Source organism: Coloeus monedula (assembly GCF_965178545.1).
Source record: "Coloeus monedula genome assembly, chromosome: 2".
NCBI classification, from domain to species: domain Eukaryota; kingdom Metazoa; phylum Chordata; class Aves; order Passeriformes; family Corvidae; genus Coloeus; species Coloeus monedula.
The window spans coordinates 24629363-24644612 of NC_138782.1; the positions used below are offsets into that span (position 1 = coordinate 24629363).

The following is a 15250-nucleotide window of genomic DNA, read 5'->3' on the forward strand; positions in this document are numbered from 1 at the left end:
TTTAAAAAAATTGCTGCTAATCACCATTAAAAGAGCAGCATTCTGTATGTGATTTTTGGAAGGCTGTGTATAATAAGAAGAATTTCAGGCTGTGTGGACTTGCATGACACCATATTATTGCATGAGCAAAAAAAACCAATACTGAATGGTAATAACCATTTGTCAGAGGCAGCACGGAGGATTATATTATAACCCTTTGTGTGTGTGTGTGTGTGTGTGTGTGTGTGTGTTTATGTGTATCCTATATAAAGCAATCAGACACCTTCCAATTTCCAAACACCTGATAATGCTGAAGTTTATTTTATTACAGCCAAGGTTATATTTTCTTTCACTTCATAGTGACCCTAGGAAGAAGAGGAATAATGGATCGGGAACCTATTATAGCTATTCTGTGTTAAACAGCCAAGTAAAGGGCAAATATAGTTCTGTAGTGGAATCAATCACTGAACCCATCAGTGAGAATGACCCTCCTGGCCCCCACCTTCTTCCCCATACCTAAGAATTTGCCATATTCAATCTTTAGGCTCTGAACCCAAATGCCCTTTGAAAGTGAATTTATGATCACTTCATCACACTGTCTATTAGCTCACTTTCTAACAAATAGGATTGAGAAATATATGGCAGGAACTGCAACGGCACATTTCCAACTAATGGTTAAAATGTCAGGGCGATAATGTACAAGCGCATCTGCCCTCAAACACAAAATCAAACGCAGCTTTACAAGGGCTGTCGCCATTCCACTTTAGTTAAAGACTTGCAAGCTTCCTTCTTCCCTTTTGCAGGGCTGCAGTTTGGAAGCTGCTGCATCTCATCAGGGCTCGGTTTGCCAGTGCTGTACTGTACTTCATTAGGCAGCTCTATTTAATGGTTTCAACAAAAGCCATCATTTTAGCCCAACTGCCTTGACTAAATTAAAATTTCCAATCTCTGTTTTAGTGTTCTGCCACTGATGTATACATAAGCAAAACTGGTCAACATCTGCCAGGGGGTTGGCCAAAAGTTCTGTAAAGATGTACTTCACATTTCTGAAGCATGTGCAAAGTAACAACGTACTTATCCTCCTGAGGGCTCTCATGATTTTACTTCACCATTTGTTCAGACACACTTTAGCAGCATATAAGCCATACAGTTGATTCTCCCCTTGGTTGCAGTTTTATCTGTAGTGTCATTTTGAGTAATTGGGGTATGGTAGCTGATCAACTTTCAGGTTTCTCATTGGCAGAAAGGGACTGTATTGGCACCAAGAAAGAATATGATGGGTCCTCTCGGTGCCTGAGCAAGTGTCCCTCTTTTGCACTTGGCTACCCAAGGCCATTAGAAAATAAGCTTAATAAAGCAACTCAGTGTATACATCTTAACTATTCCCAGCCAAGGGGATGCAGCTATAGAAGAAATATTTTAAACCAATATGAAAGATGGTAAATGTACATATTTAGTCAGTGATCTGTGAAAGTTTTTGAATTAGTTTTTAAAGCTTTGTTAAGACCAGAACGCACAGATGTTGAAAACAAGTTCAGATGTAGCGACAGATGGTATTTGATTATGAAGCAGACTGTTCATATAATACAAAGATGCTGCTTCTGCCATACACAAGTAACTGCAGAGAGTGCAGTAGAAATTTTGGAAGGCAGAGCAGTTCAAGAGGTTCTTTGTGCAGCAATAACTTTCACGTTTTTCCAGCAGTGCTAGAATTGGGATAATTTTCTTTCTTTTACAGTCAACACCCTCAGCCCCCTTCCCCCACTCGCCATTTTCTCCCCTGTTGTACAGCTCTCCTGCACTTTTTTGATCCCCTTTTCAGGTCATTTGAAATCAGATTAAGGATAGCTACACTTTATTTATATTTATGGAATAGCAAAGTTCCTTAAGGTTAATAATAACATAATAATTATTATATATTGCTGATATTATCTCTATAAAAAGAGTACCATGTTTTGGACAAATTCTGAATTTTGCAAGTGATGTAATACTATATCCAGAATCACTGGGCTGCTGTACAGGTCTTTTGCTGGGGACAACATACACACCTATTTGCTGGGGCTGCTGCCACTTTCACTTTGTCAAAACCACAGTCACCCACCGTTCACTTCCCTCCTCCAAAGAGATGTGAGAAGAGTACTGAAATTTGGAAATACAGGGAGGGAGCTGTGTGAAGGGCAGGGGTGCCTGACACTGGGTACTAGCTTCACCCCACTGCTGTGGTGGGGGGTCCGGAACCTTCCTGCCACTGCTGTCCTCCAGCACCCCCTGGGTCCCTTTTGGCCACTGGCTTTGGAACCCTTTGCCCTGAGCAAGGAGCAGCTTATGCGGCCTGAGGCAGCACCCGTCTGCCTGGCCTTTGCACAGGGTCACTGTCTGGCAGAGCTGGGTTTTCCCCTTGCCCCACCACAGCACACCTTGACCTGCTCTTTCCCTGCCATCGCTGGGTCAGCCACCCTGTGCCACTGCCAGCAGCTGGCCGTGGCCCCGGTTAAAGGCTGCTGAACACTCTGGAAATTTCTGGAAGGGCAGAAACACCATTTAAGTAGCAGGCTCTTCCTGATGGGAGGGAGAAACCTGACTCATGGGCAGGGGGAAATCCTCTCCACAGATGGGCTTTTCCAATTCCTCTGCGGTTCCCCCCAGATTCTGGGAAAGCTAATGGCCAGGTAAACAGTATTTTAAAATACTGGCTCTGGCCACTCGCAAAGATGCAAAAGGATGCAAAAGGATGCCAGGAAGCAAGGTTTCAGCTGGGAGATAAAACTGGCAGGGCAGCAGCGTGTGGATTGTGCAATGTAACCCGGGGGCTTTGGAAGGGCCGTGCAGGACCCCCGCATGCAGGCTGTTAACGAGTAACCGGGTGTTAATGAGTAACGCGTGGGGCTGGCAGCGCCCAGGCCAGGGCTGGAGGAGCAGGAGCTGTTCCTGGCTCTGCAGTGGGCAGGTGGGTGGTCCTGGGGAGATGGTGCCACCACTCCGCATCTCCATTTCACTCCCTATAAAATGGGGACACACAGCAGGAACAGATTTGAGTGCAGCCTTTTGAAAGTGCTCGAGATTTTTCCCTGTGGCGCTCAGTGAGTGGTGGAGCTCCCCTGCTCTGAGTTCTAGGTTTCCCCCAAAGCTGGGAAGGCATAATGTATACGTTTGTGTAAGAAAGCAGGGAATCTCATTTTGTATTATACTGCTTCCAAACACACGTATTTTATCAGGAAAGATTTGAAATACACCCCTTGACCTGAGTGTCCTTATGCTTCCAGACTGTTTGCAGTTTAAGACAATCTTAGAGTACCTGGTTTTCCGAGAAGCCTTTGAAGCAGTTTAAACCTCCACCTCATGTGCTGTTCAAGATCCAACCCTGACTGTCCTGTGGCTTTCTTAAATATGCCAGCAACTACTGCCATGCATGAGGGGCAGGTAAGCCCCCAGTCTGAACAGCCAGACTTCAGCCCGAGTCAGGCAGCCAAGCAGTTCCTGGGGTGGGTGTGTTGCCAGAGCCTTGTGTGGATTACTGAGAAATTGTAAAAATAGTATAAAGAAAAAAATCTAAAGTGCCTCCACTTCAGAGAAATCTGGCCTTATGGTTTTGACTGGGGCATCATCTCTTCCTTTAAAAGCTCTGACCAAATTATTGAGCTGATAAACGATTTCCCTTGGTTTTACATGTGCTGGCATGAATTATCCTTGAGTGCTGCATATTAGGGTTGTTTTGTACTAAAAGGTGTTAAACACTTGTAATAAATATTTTTCCTTATTTCCCCTAGGACACTGTTCCATCTCTGGTTGGTGAAGCATAAAAAAGAGCTGTCATGCCCAGTTTTAATAGGCAATAGGATTTCAAGCCCCCAGAGTTGTTTCACAGTCTGGCAGTGGCCATAATGAAACTGGCCACTGTTGCCACAAGACTTTTTCCTCTCATGCGTTCTCCCCTGTTACCTCCCACAGCTGCTTGACTGGCAGGTCTCTTGCAAACCGCAAACATATTTACATTGGAGCCAGTAGTATTTCTTTAGCTATCTGTGCCATCTTTCTCGTTTTTTATTTTCCTTTGCCTAGATAGAGACTCAACCTTAAGCCTAATTTTAAAGAATAAAATTAAACCGTGCATGCAATTAAGTGCATTTGGGTACGAACAGCAGCTCATTTTCATGTGTTTTGTTGTGAAGCAAATAGCTTGTTTGTTTGTTTGTTTTTTCACACTGATTCCCAAATAAATGGGAAAGTACCACTATTCACTTGCCCAGGATTTATTCATGAAAATGCAATCACAGCCTCCCAGACTCTGGGCAGAGCGAGGTGGGGGGGTCCTTTCTCTGAAGGAGAGTCAGTGCCTCACTCTGCTCTGCAGCTCTGGAAAGAGTCAGGCTAACCTAAGCCAACAAGCATTCATTTGGGGGTCTAGAAAATTTTAATATTTAAATAAAAGATACCTCTTTCATCTCTTTGAGGTACAGGTATGGTAGTGGTGCTAATAAACAATACACAAAAATGGGCTTTGTAGCAATTGATGGATTTTCTGCACCCACCAATCTATCAAGCTTTAATAGGCAGCTTCTTCCAATGCTCCTGCCCACTGAAAAGCTGGAAGAACAGGCAGGCCTTGCAATGCGCCCAGAGGGTCAAACACTTGGACCAGGCAGGGAAACAACCCTCCTACCCCCCAGCCCTTTTTATCTAGCAGCTCTGCCTTCACCCTGGGAGCCCTCCATCCCCATGCAACAACAGAATTTCAGCGAAGATTTCATTTTGCGTACTGTGTTCTTAAAACAAATGCTGTGCCAAATTTTAAAAGTCACGAAGACGAGTTTGGGGAAGCACTGTGACCCCTTGCAAAGAGCGAGGGACGTATTTGCCATTATTTCCCAAACGCAAGCAGTCGTATGCTGCAACTCTCCCTTTCCCTCCTAACAAAGAGGGAAGACTGGATCAGAAGGGATCATCTCCATAGAAATTGTGTTGGCACAACCTAGACTGGGCATAAATAAGGGTACAGACCAAGAAGACGAGAGCAATTAACCCTTTCAGGCTCTCAAATGACAAAATGCAGTCTTCCACATTCAGCTTCTCAGTAATGTGATGTGTAAAAGACTCCAGTTGCTACTGATGCTCTCAGTGACATAAAATTATTCTATTATTTGCCTTGCACAGGGATAATTCATGTCTTCCTTATGATTTTTAAGCTAGAACATAGTATCTTTCTTATTGTAAAAATTCCAGGTATTAGGGGAACTGAGGATTTCCAAGCACAGATGGCCAGATCTGCAGAACTTGGATCATTTCAGGGTGCTTGAAGCCTGGGAAAGTTGATTTGGCCCTCTGCAATGACAAGGACTACTTGCCAAGTTCCAGTCTAGCTCTGAACTCCTGCAGTATTCTGAGATGCCAATAAGTAGGATTTCTTATTTAGAGATCTGTGTGCTTTTCACTGCAGGGTAAAATGGCAAATAGTGTCCTGCATTTCACAGAACAAGTATATTTGAGGGAAAAACTGATAGGGGCACAGAGTGAGCTGGCAATTACCCACGCAGCTCGTATTCTTTGGTCCATTAACTGGGTACCTGAGGATGATCTCCCTCTCCCTCATCTAGTTAACTCTTGATAACTAGCATAAAAATTGTTTTGGCAGGTTGGTTTGGTAAAGTGGATAGACGTGAACTAGGAGAGGCAATTTGTTTGCAGTAAAACCAGAGAAGATCTCACACTTAAATGAGTATTAGTTATGTAAATGTAACTTCACGACCTTCCACAGACCTCCTTCACAAATGGTGTTGATGTGGCCCAACAAATGCAACTCCAGTTGTCTAAAAGCACATGGAGTTTTAACTGCTGTTGCAGATACAAAGTGTTTATTTGGTTGTTACAGTGAAGTAAAGCTGGATTCAGGCTCCAGCTCAGCTCTACAGTGTCCTGAGGCTGAATCAGGGAAGATTCTGAAAATAAATTACCTCAAATCAAAACATATTTTTAATGTGCTTCTCCTTCAAAATCAGAAAAGTCTTGCAGGATTTTGTGATCTAAATAAGCTACAGTCTTACTGCCATCTGCACCAATTCTAAGCCAAAAAGAGACCTTTCATATCTGAAACACAGACAATCATGTAAATCAAAAGGTCCAACCCCAAAATTTTAAGATACATATGAAACAGCAGACACAGCAAGGAGCAGAGGAAAAGTCATGAACAAATACATTTTGAGGAATTGTGTAGGAACAGAGCAGTTCTATACAGTGCTGGTGAATACACAGCTTCAAACAGAAGCGTTCCATGAGTGACGGACTGTAATAAAAAAAGGAGAATGGTATCTAGTCACTACCATTAACAAGGTCAAACTGGTAAGAGTTACAAATGTGAACCAAATGTGAACCACCACAGCTCAAGAGCACTATCCTTGCCTCCACCCAGCTTGAGGAACTCCCTGTTGCAGGACACCAGCATGGCAGGTATACCCAGGAAATGATTAAGCAGTATAAACAAAAGTACTTTCTAGCTCACATTGGCTACATTTAATTTAAAGAGCTGTCTATGCTTCAGACATAACAAGTCTCTTCCAGGGAGTTATTCCTTGTCAGATAGACTATTGCAAAATAACATTCATTATCTTAACTGGCGCTGTGCTGGAGGTAGGACACCGCAGCCACAAATCATTCTATCCATTTTGCAAGAGGGCTGGTGGTTTCATTAATAAATAATTTGAACTAAGGGGAAAAGAAAACCTTCAGAGGACTACAGTGTTAGGCACAGCCTGGCCACAGCCAAGCGGTTCAGGGGCTCACCTCTTGACATGGGGCAACATAAACTCTTGGAAATAAATGTAAACAATGGCAATGAGCTTGTAATTTATATTTTATTTTGCACAAGCTTGCATATATACTGCACATACATTCAGTTTAGAGAAGATGGAAGGCACACAAGGCAATTGAACTACTGTATCCTTTAAGTGGTACAAAGCAAAAAGGTAAAAGTCTGGAGAGTATACAAAAGCTTTAAACACACAAAATAAAATCCACCCCCCCCAAACATTTTTCCTGTGTTTATCTTAAATTTAGTAGCTGCCAAGCTAGAATTGTAACTTTTTTTCAATCAATTGTCTACTGCACCTTTTTTTTCCAAACGGACAGGGGAGTCTTATTGTTTTATCTTGTCATCAATTAATATTACAGTACATCCTTGGTAATACAAAATTGTACACCTTCATCAAATAAATTAGGATAAATTAAACCAATAAATTATGCAAAGTCTTCAGAACAATAGACAACAACAAAAAAATCCACAGTTGAAATTGCCTCTAGCTAAAAAATAAAATAAAAAAAATCAAAAATTGACTTTATCAGTTCAGTTATTGTACTATCTTCAAATTAAAGGGTCTTTATTACAAAAAAAAGAGCTTAATAATGCTATTTACAACATATTGCTAAATAATATAAAGGCAGTGTTTTGTCACTTTTGTAACTATATACATATGAGTAATGGCTGGGACAATATCAGTTTAAACCTTAACCTTTGACTCTTCTGGGCAGCATTAAAAGCAACCTAAAGAGGCTTTTTCTTTCCTTTTTCTTTAGTTTCTGACTCTTACACGTTATATGGTAATGAGATGGGTATTGTGTTTGTCTACTGTCTCACTCGAGTGGTACAATTAATGCAGAAGGTATGGATTTTAGAGAAAAATGTAAGCTCACTGTTTCTTCTAGATTTGTTTCTACATATCCCAGTATTTGTGCATTTGGAAGGTGGCTGCTTTGGGAGAGAGGTGACTGTGGCTCAGATGAAAAGACTGAATAAAGTCATAGTGCCACCACCTTTCATACACTAAAAAGGATATTCCTAAGAAGATACAAAGGTTAAATACCAGTTTTCATCCCAGCTCTAAATATGAGCATTTTTAGCTTCAGTTTATAGATGGTTTACAACCAACAGTTCTACAGAAAACAAAATTGCATTTCCTTCAACAGAACATTTAAGTGCAATACAGTAACTGCTTACTCATATAAACCAGTTACATTCCTTAAGGGGAGCTTTTTGAAAACAATGCGTATTGGAATTTTCAAACACAGAGTTGGTACCAGAAGGAAACATTTGCACTATTAACACCAATGATTGCTATATAATACACATGGTAAATATAGTTTTTGCTTTCACTTCTCATGTACAGTGCTCATTTTGGGGGTTTTGTAAACCACTTTCCATTTTTAATATATATATATATATATATATCTTTCTGTATATATATATATGTATAATCTTTCAATGCTGCTGGTGAAAATCCTATCTTTAAAGCCACAAAATCTTCACCTTTATTTCTTAATTAATATTAACCTGTGGAAAAAAAACATTTTTCTATTAACTGACTTCATATACATAGAAAAAAATTCTGCAATTTTACAGAAACTGTATTACCCATTCCCTTGACATCTGATGAAAGAGACTTAACTTTTAAAAGTAGAGAGCTGGATTTTCAAGAATGCTTTCAACTATCTACACAGTTACTGTAGTGTTTCTTATAAATTCAACAGATGTTTTCAGAATGTAGTTATTAAAATCTTATGTCTTTATGCAAGAACAGCAGTAAGGTTGAATATTTACATTGCTTTATAAAAGTTCCCCTCGATTTTCAATGTTCACCCACATACCTGGTACAGTAACAAAGATTCTGCAAACTTAAAACACTTTAATTAAATAATACTCAGAGGCACAAAGCAAACCTCAGGAATACATGGGTGAACACTTCCTTAAATAATTACTACATTCTAACATCTTCCACGTGTTTACCATTAAATGTGAAACGTTCCCATTAAACAACCAGAGATACAGTAAGAATTAAATGTTTTGTAGTTTCAAATAGAACATTCTTTTCACAAAACATAACAAATGTCTAAAATAGGTTCTTAATCTAGATAGGAAAAAGGTAAGCTTTTCACTTCATACGCATCTTTTGTGTGTGTGTGTGTGTGTTTTTGTGTAAATATACATACATATGCCCACACATGTTGTCCTGTGTGTGTGACCACATACGTATCTGTATATGCACATATGCCACGTATGAAATATTGCTTCTATACTACTTTTCATCAGGCTAAGAAAACACAAGATTTGCACCACAGTTACAAAAAATTGGCTTCTACAAGAATTTTCAAAACTCGAATGCTGCTCAAACAATTGAGAAAAAATAATTTGCGTTATCAAACTGTTCTAAAAATTCTCTTCTTCAAAAACGTATTCTCCTGCTTTGTTTTTTTTATTTTTTTAATTTTTAAAAAGACACAAAATATGCATAGCTATCAACATTATGTCAAACAGCCAAAAAAAAAAAAAAAAGTCAGTGTTTATTGCAGCTGTAGTAATTGAAAAATAAAGTTTAAAAGATGAAAATTGTAAGCCACAGAAGGCACAAGAACAATTGTACTTGTGGGGGAAAAACTGGTATTTTGAAGGACTTTTTTTTATCCTTCCGCTGGTGCATTTAAGGTCTAGGCACAGACTATAACCTCAAGTTTATATGCAGAAATAAATCTGAATTAGCAGTAAATGAATGGCAAGATGGGGTTTCTACATGGATTTTAAAATTCTTTTCCTATGTAAACTTCTCATTACAATAAAAGTAGCCTCCTGCCTTTTAGCCATTTTTAGTGAAATAATATTGAGATAATTTAAAAGAAACTGGATTGGATTCTACTTAGAATTTAGTACAAGCTATGCCATGTATTTGTAATTTTAGGTGAATTGGGAGGCACAAAGGCAATATGGCTATAAAATGCAGAAAAATCACATAACTGAAATGATCAAATTATCATTATTTCCTTTTCCAGACCAAGGAGGTTTTTATTTTGCTTTTAAGATGAAATTTCTATTCCTAATTCCTATGCCTCATTTACTATTGAGATTATACTACCCATAAATAAATAAATAAATGCAACAACATCAAGTGTTGAGTACACAATTTCACTTATTTAGATTATGTGAATCCCATTGCAGCCAAATAATAATAATATTAATATAATAATAATAATAATAATAGAATAATAATAATAGTAATATAAAGCAACGGTAAAATCACAGATTGAGATGGTAGCTAGTAGTATGTCCACATAGTATGACTAAAGTATGGCTTTGCTTTCTTATGTCCAAGGTGACAATGCAAAGTTATATTTTGCATCTGATGGTATGCCAATGATGAACTTACTGTATCAAAACTTGAGCATTTTATGCCACTTCTTCCCATAAATCAAAAAAAGTGCATGAACACAATTTTCATCCTTTCTTACTCAGAATTCATTGGAGTTACATCTTTATGAAGTGTAATATTTACCAAATCATGCACACACAGAGGAAAAAAAAAAAAAAGAAGGAAAAATGAAATAACGAAAACAGAATAAAATGAAATAAAAAAGTAAGAAAACAAAAGAAAGAAAAAAATAAATCCTGTCTACTGTAAGGATACGTACAGTATTAGGTACTCTCAGGGAGTCTAAGATCAAGATTTGTTTTGCTTTTAATGCATAGTGAAAATGTTGGCACTTCATCCCATGCTATTGTCTGCATTGCCTATACTCCACAGATACTGCCAGTGCTTGAAAAGAATGACAGGGAATCGGAGGATTGTGCTGTTTAATTTGAAGTCAGCAGGTTTTTAAGGCTTTCTGCTAACAATAATTGCTTTCATACATTTCTGTCTATCAGCAGTATTTGTAAATGAAGTGAAATTGCAATGATCAGGTCAGCTCTTTAGTCACATGGGTAAACTTTCACTCTCCAAAGTCAAAATGTAATTTTAAAATAAAGAAGATCCCAATATCCTCAATGGTCTAAATATAATTCATGGCTAATTAGGAACTTCCTCTAGATTTAGATTGAATTATGTAGGGGAAAATACTATTGATGATAACAATAAATTCTTACTGCATCCGTACAAAAGACGACAAAGAAAATGACAAATACAGTGTGCCATAGCATATTCAACCTTCCCCCAAACTTCTGGAGACAATTTCTTTCTGAAAACATGAGAAAAGGAGAGCCACTGAAGAAAGCACAAGAACTAGCAGCTAGCTTTCTTTCCCTCTGTCATATCGTGGTGTAGCATTCAGGCAAACCCAGATCCATCAGGGACTTTACATTGTAGCTCAGGTTTTGGTCAACACTAGCTCCAGCTTCAGAAGACAAGTGCAGCCACATTGCTCAAATAGATTTTTTAATTTTTTTTTTTTTTTTAAAGCTGCACTTACTGTAATTTTAAAAATCCAGTTTGGCTATCTGAACCCTGCATAGCCAGGAGGACACTGTGATTTTTGTATTATGCTTGATTAGATTTTTATGAAAATGCAATTTTTATTCTTCTGATTGGGAAAAGACTAATTACATTTTACAGCTACAAACAAGCTTTTTTTTTTTTTCTTCTTTCCTTTGCCTCAGCACTGTGAGGTGAAGACTCTTCTACTATACCTAAGATCATTCAAAAAGTGCTTTTCAGGACAGATGTTGAATATGGACAGAAAACTTTGTATGCTGGAAAGGGGATCTTGGGGGGTAGAATGGACTGAGAAAAGAATAAATTTAGGGACTAATGCCACTTAAAGTAAGACCAAGACATGGCAATATACGACGCTGAAGGTTTCATTTTTACTCTATGGAGAGTGAAATGCTTCCGCTTTAGTAAGCTGACCATATTCCAAAATTAGTGTGGTTGATACAATACTGTGCATGAATTACTGGCCTAACCCTGCAAGAACAGTATTTGATTTGTGCAAACATCTCTTGCTGCAATTTAGACAAACAACAACCTGGCATGTTGGTTACTGGTGCAGGGTATCTGTCATTTCTGTAAGGAAAACATGAAGAATAGGGTTTGCTTTTTTGGGTGTCACTTCTTGGAGTGAGTACCTAAAATAGATGTTGTATTTTTTTAAAGTATGAAACAAAATCTAGGTATTGATTAAAAAGTATATAAATACAAATAAAAAAGCTCGAAGCTTATGAAGTGACTCCACAGAGTTCAGACCTTTAGCAGTATAAACATAATATAAACTTCATTGTCTGTAGTATTGTGCCATGACATTAGTCTCACTAAGACAAAATGCCACTTTGCAGCAAGCAATAAATCTGACAAAGCATTTTTAAACATAATGCCCTAACTTGCTAAGACAGGCTTTTACACGCTTCCAAACTCTTCTCCCTGAAAATTAACCCAGTTGATTCTTCAAATGTTAAGGGTCTCGGGCAAAAGTAAACCAAAGGCTGAAGTAAAATAACCATCCCCTTGGAACTGAACGAAAAAAATCCAGAAGGGATCAGTCTAATTCCATATACATATATATATGTATGCGATACACATATATATGAAATTAAAATAGAGACACACATGACTTGGGCATCAGAAGGGGACTGCTACTTTCATACATTCATAAATAGCTGCTGAACTCTCTACTCATGAAGAAGCTCTTGTAGGCAGTTTGGGGATTTGAAAATCTCAGGGACCTCACTGTCCAGCTTACAGATGACCTTGTATATGGCCTTCTTCCAGGAAGGATCAACATCTTTGCCTGCGATAATGGCATTGAAAAACTCCCGTAACGTGATCTGAGCCACTTCCAGGAATCTCTCTGGAACCTGCTGATACAAGGAGACAATGGCATTAATACAGTTTTCAATTTCAAGTCTCTGGTTCTTCAAAGGAAACTGAGCTAAGTTCTTTCTTTCAGAAAGGGGCTTACATAGCACCTGCATTTTCTAAATGTGGCAGCCCTCTATTCTCTTATGCAAAGCTGTTATATATAGTACTATAGCAATAACTTTTATAACATGTGTTAGAGATCTTTGTAAAGTCTACTGACAGAATGTAGGTAACAAAATGTTACTGCCTGAGTTGGGAGAGTAGGGGGATTTATAGGCTATAATTAGCAGGAGGGGAAACAAGCACAATTGTCTTTAAGGAAAGAAAACTCTGCTTGATACTTTACCCATGCATTTATGGCCATGTTCTCCTCTCCATGTGAGAATATGAAAGTTATGCATGCACAGAAAGCCCTTTGTACCTTTGTGCTTAACTTTGGTCACAACCTGTGCTGAAAGCTGTCAAAGAAACCGGGTATCTCTGAATGTTGTTCGTAGTTTAAAACCAATCAAGCAGGAAATCCTTCAGCTAGTGGCTTGCTTCTGTGGCTGCTATGCACAAGAACCCCATAAGATGGCTTTCTCAGGAGACATTGCGGTCTTTCCTTCTTTTTCAGGAGCACCCAAATACCACCCTAACCTCTTCAACGGGTGCACTGTGCTCCAAGTGGCTACTGAGCTGGGATGCTTTAAACTCATTCGTGGTTTCTACACGTCACTGTCACTTCACAGGTGAGTCAAACACCCAGCTAGCAGGCATGTGCCACTCTCAGAAGCTCCTGAACAATGGGTGAATGTTAAAAACCACAGCTACCTCCAAACTTTAGTAATTCATTCTAAGTAGTTGTCTCGGCCACCAGCACCACCTTCTCACCCTTTGCCTTAAATGACTCAAAAGCAACCATTCTAATGAACTGCAGGGCAGTTGCAAGGTTCAGGTAATCTCCATAAAGGTATTATTTTCCACTTTTATTACGGAAATGTGGCTTCACAGCTCTAAAACTGCTAATACATGGCCAGCCAGTAGCCAGCATGCTTATAATAGCAAGTATTCCCTCACTGCTATTCTTTGTCCCCTCCGGCAAGAGGAGTTCTCCGACCTGCACTAGGAGCCACTTGAACCATTCCCGTAGCCAAGACACTTGGGCAGCTCTCACTCATTTACTGAATTCATGTCACACTGCCAGATCAGGGACAGCCCCTTATTCTCTACTTCAGGCTTTTCTTCTTGTCCCTTTAGAAACCACTTTCAAAAACTTGTCAGGAAATGTGTGATCAATCTGATATAACAGAGCTCTGGAGCCTCGCTCACCTATCATTGTTAGGGAAACACCAGCAGTTTGATAGCCACGTTCTGCCATCAGATAAGCATGAGATCAGCTCCCCCTGACACCAGCTGATAAACTCTGCTTCCAGAAGCACCAGAGAAGTCCTCTGTCTACCTCTCAGAGTGAAATCCAGCCCCCACACTTTTTTTTTTCTCTCAAAATTTTTCATTCAAAAGGCTGCACAGAAAGACACATCTTTACAGATGGTCTACTCCAGCAATAATTAAAAGAGAAGAAATTAACTGTTATGTTTTACTCACTCCAGCCCAAAGAAATTACTTGAAACTCCCCATAACCACTCAGCTGTTCAAGCATTTGGTAATATGTCTATAGAAGATACTATGCTTTTTTCATTGTTGCATTGCTTGAAGAATATCTGCATGTTTTTCTGTTCATGCAGTTCAATGCTCACATGCTATTTATCACCCTTGGTATTGCTGGCCACTAACGAAGGGGAAGGAGTTTCTGACTGTACGAAACTAGAAATCGGGAAAAGGAGTAGATAACCAAATCTATGGAGTAGGCACTGATGTTAGTTCAGGAGGGCAAAACCTTTTGATTTTGGTATCCACTCCAGAGGACCGACATTAGATGTCTTTCTTCCCTTCCAAGCTGCTGGAGATGGGAAAGAGGCAATTACAAGCAGCTACCTGAGAAACACGAAGTCTAAATGCACAAAGTTATACCTCTCCCTCCTACTTCATGGTTACATCCATGACAACTTTAAGCACAGAAGTGACATGCTTAAAGTTTTAAGGTTTTAAGTTGGGCCTTTGCCACTCAATTTCTACTCGTGCATTTGAAAGTTTTCCAGGTAGAGGATGCTGCTTTTCCAGGGAGTAGGCAGTGTGAAACCCCTGAGTCCCTAGCTCCCAGGCCTTCCATCCCTGTAGTGACACACAGGCTTTTTTTTTAGACTGGGAGTTATCTTTTAAGGTCCAACTTTATTGTACCTGAGTCACATCGGCAGGGTCAGGCCTCTTTGAACCTGGTGCAACGGGCTGTGGAGAGCAGCCCACAAACATAACAGTGAACAAACTCAACAATGAACAATGTGGGGGCTTTGAAGAGACCCAACTTTTTAGCTGCTTCTTCTTTTGTGTGCTTCACCTTATAATGCTGAGTTTCCAAAGATCTCCCCAACTCCTATGGCATTAGAGCCATTCATAGCTCTTTCCTTTTGGATGTTATTAGCAATTTTTCATGTCAGATTGGATTACACACGTTATTTTGCATGTTGTAATGTGAATTCCATTGTGATTAATCCCCACAGGATGGTACGTCAGCCAACACTTTTCCTTTCTAGAAAGAGTATCTGCAGTGGTTTTTGTTGTTTTGG

General features: G+C 39.4%; 1 protein-coding gene across 1 annotated transcript in view; it reads right to left on the reverse strand.

Annotated features, from left to right (window-relative positions):
- Positions 1-12394: 12394 nt before the first annotated feature.
- PROX1 (prospero homeobox 1) overlaps positions 12395-15250 on the reverse strand; it is a gene marked incomplete at both ends in the record, with an annotated part of 36352 nt that continues 33496 nt past the window's right edge. Inside the window, one exon of the mRNA XM_082277077.1 lies at positions 12395-12580. Within this exon, the coding sequence (XP_082133203.1) occupies positions 12395-12580 (186 nt within the window). The remainder of the gene's footprint in view (positions 12581-15250) is intronic.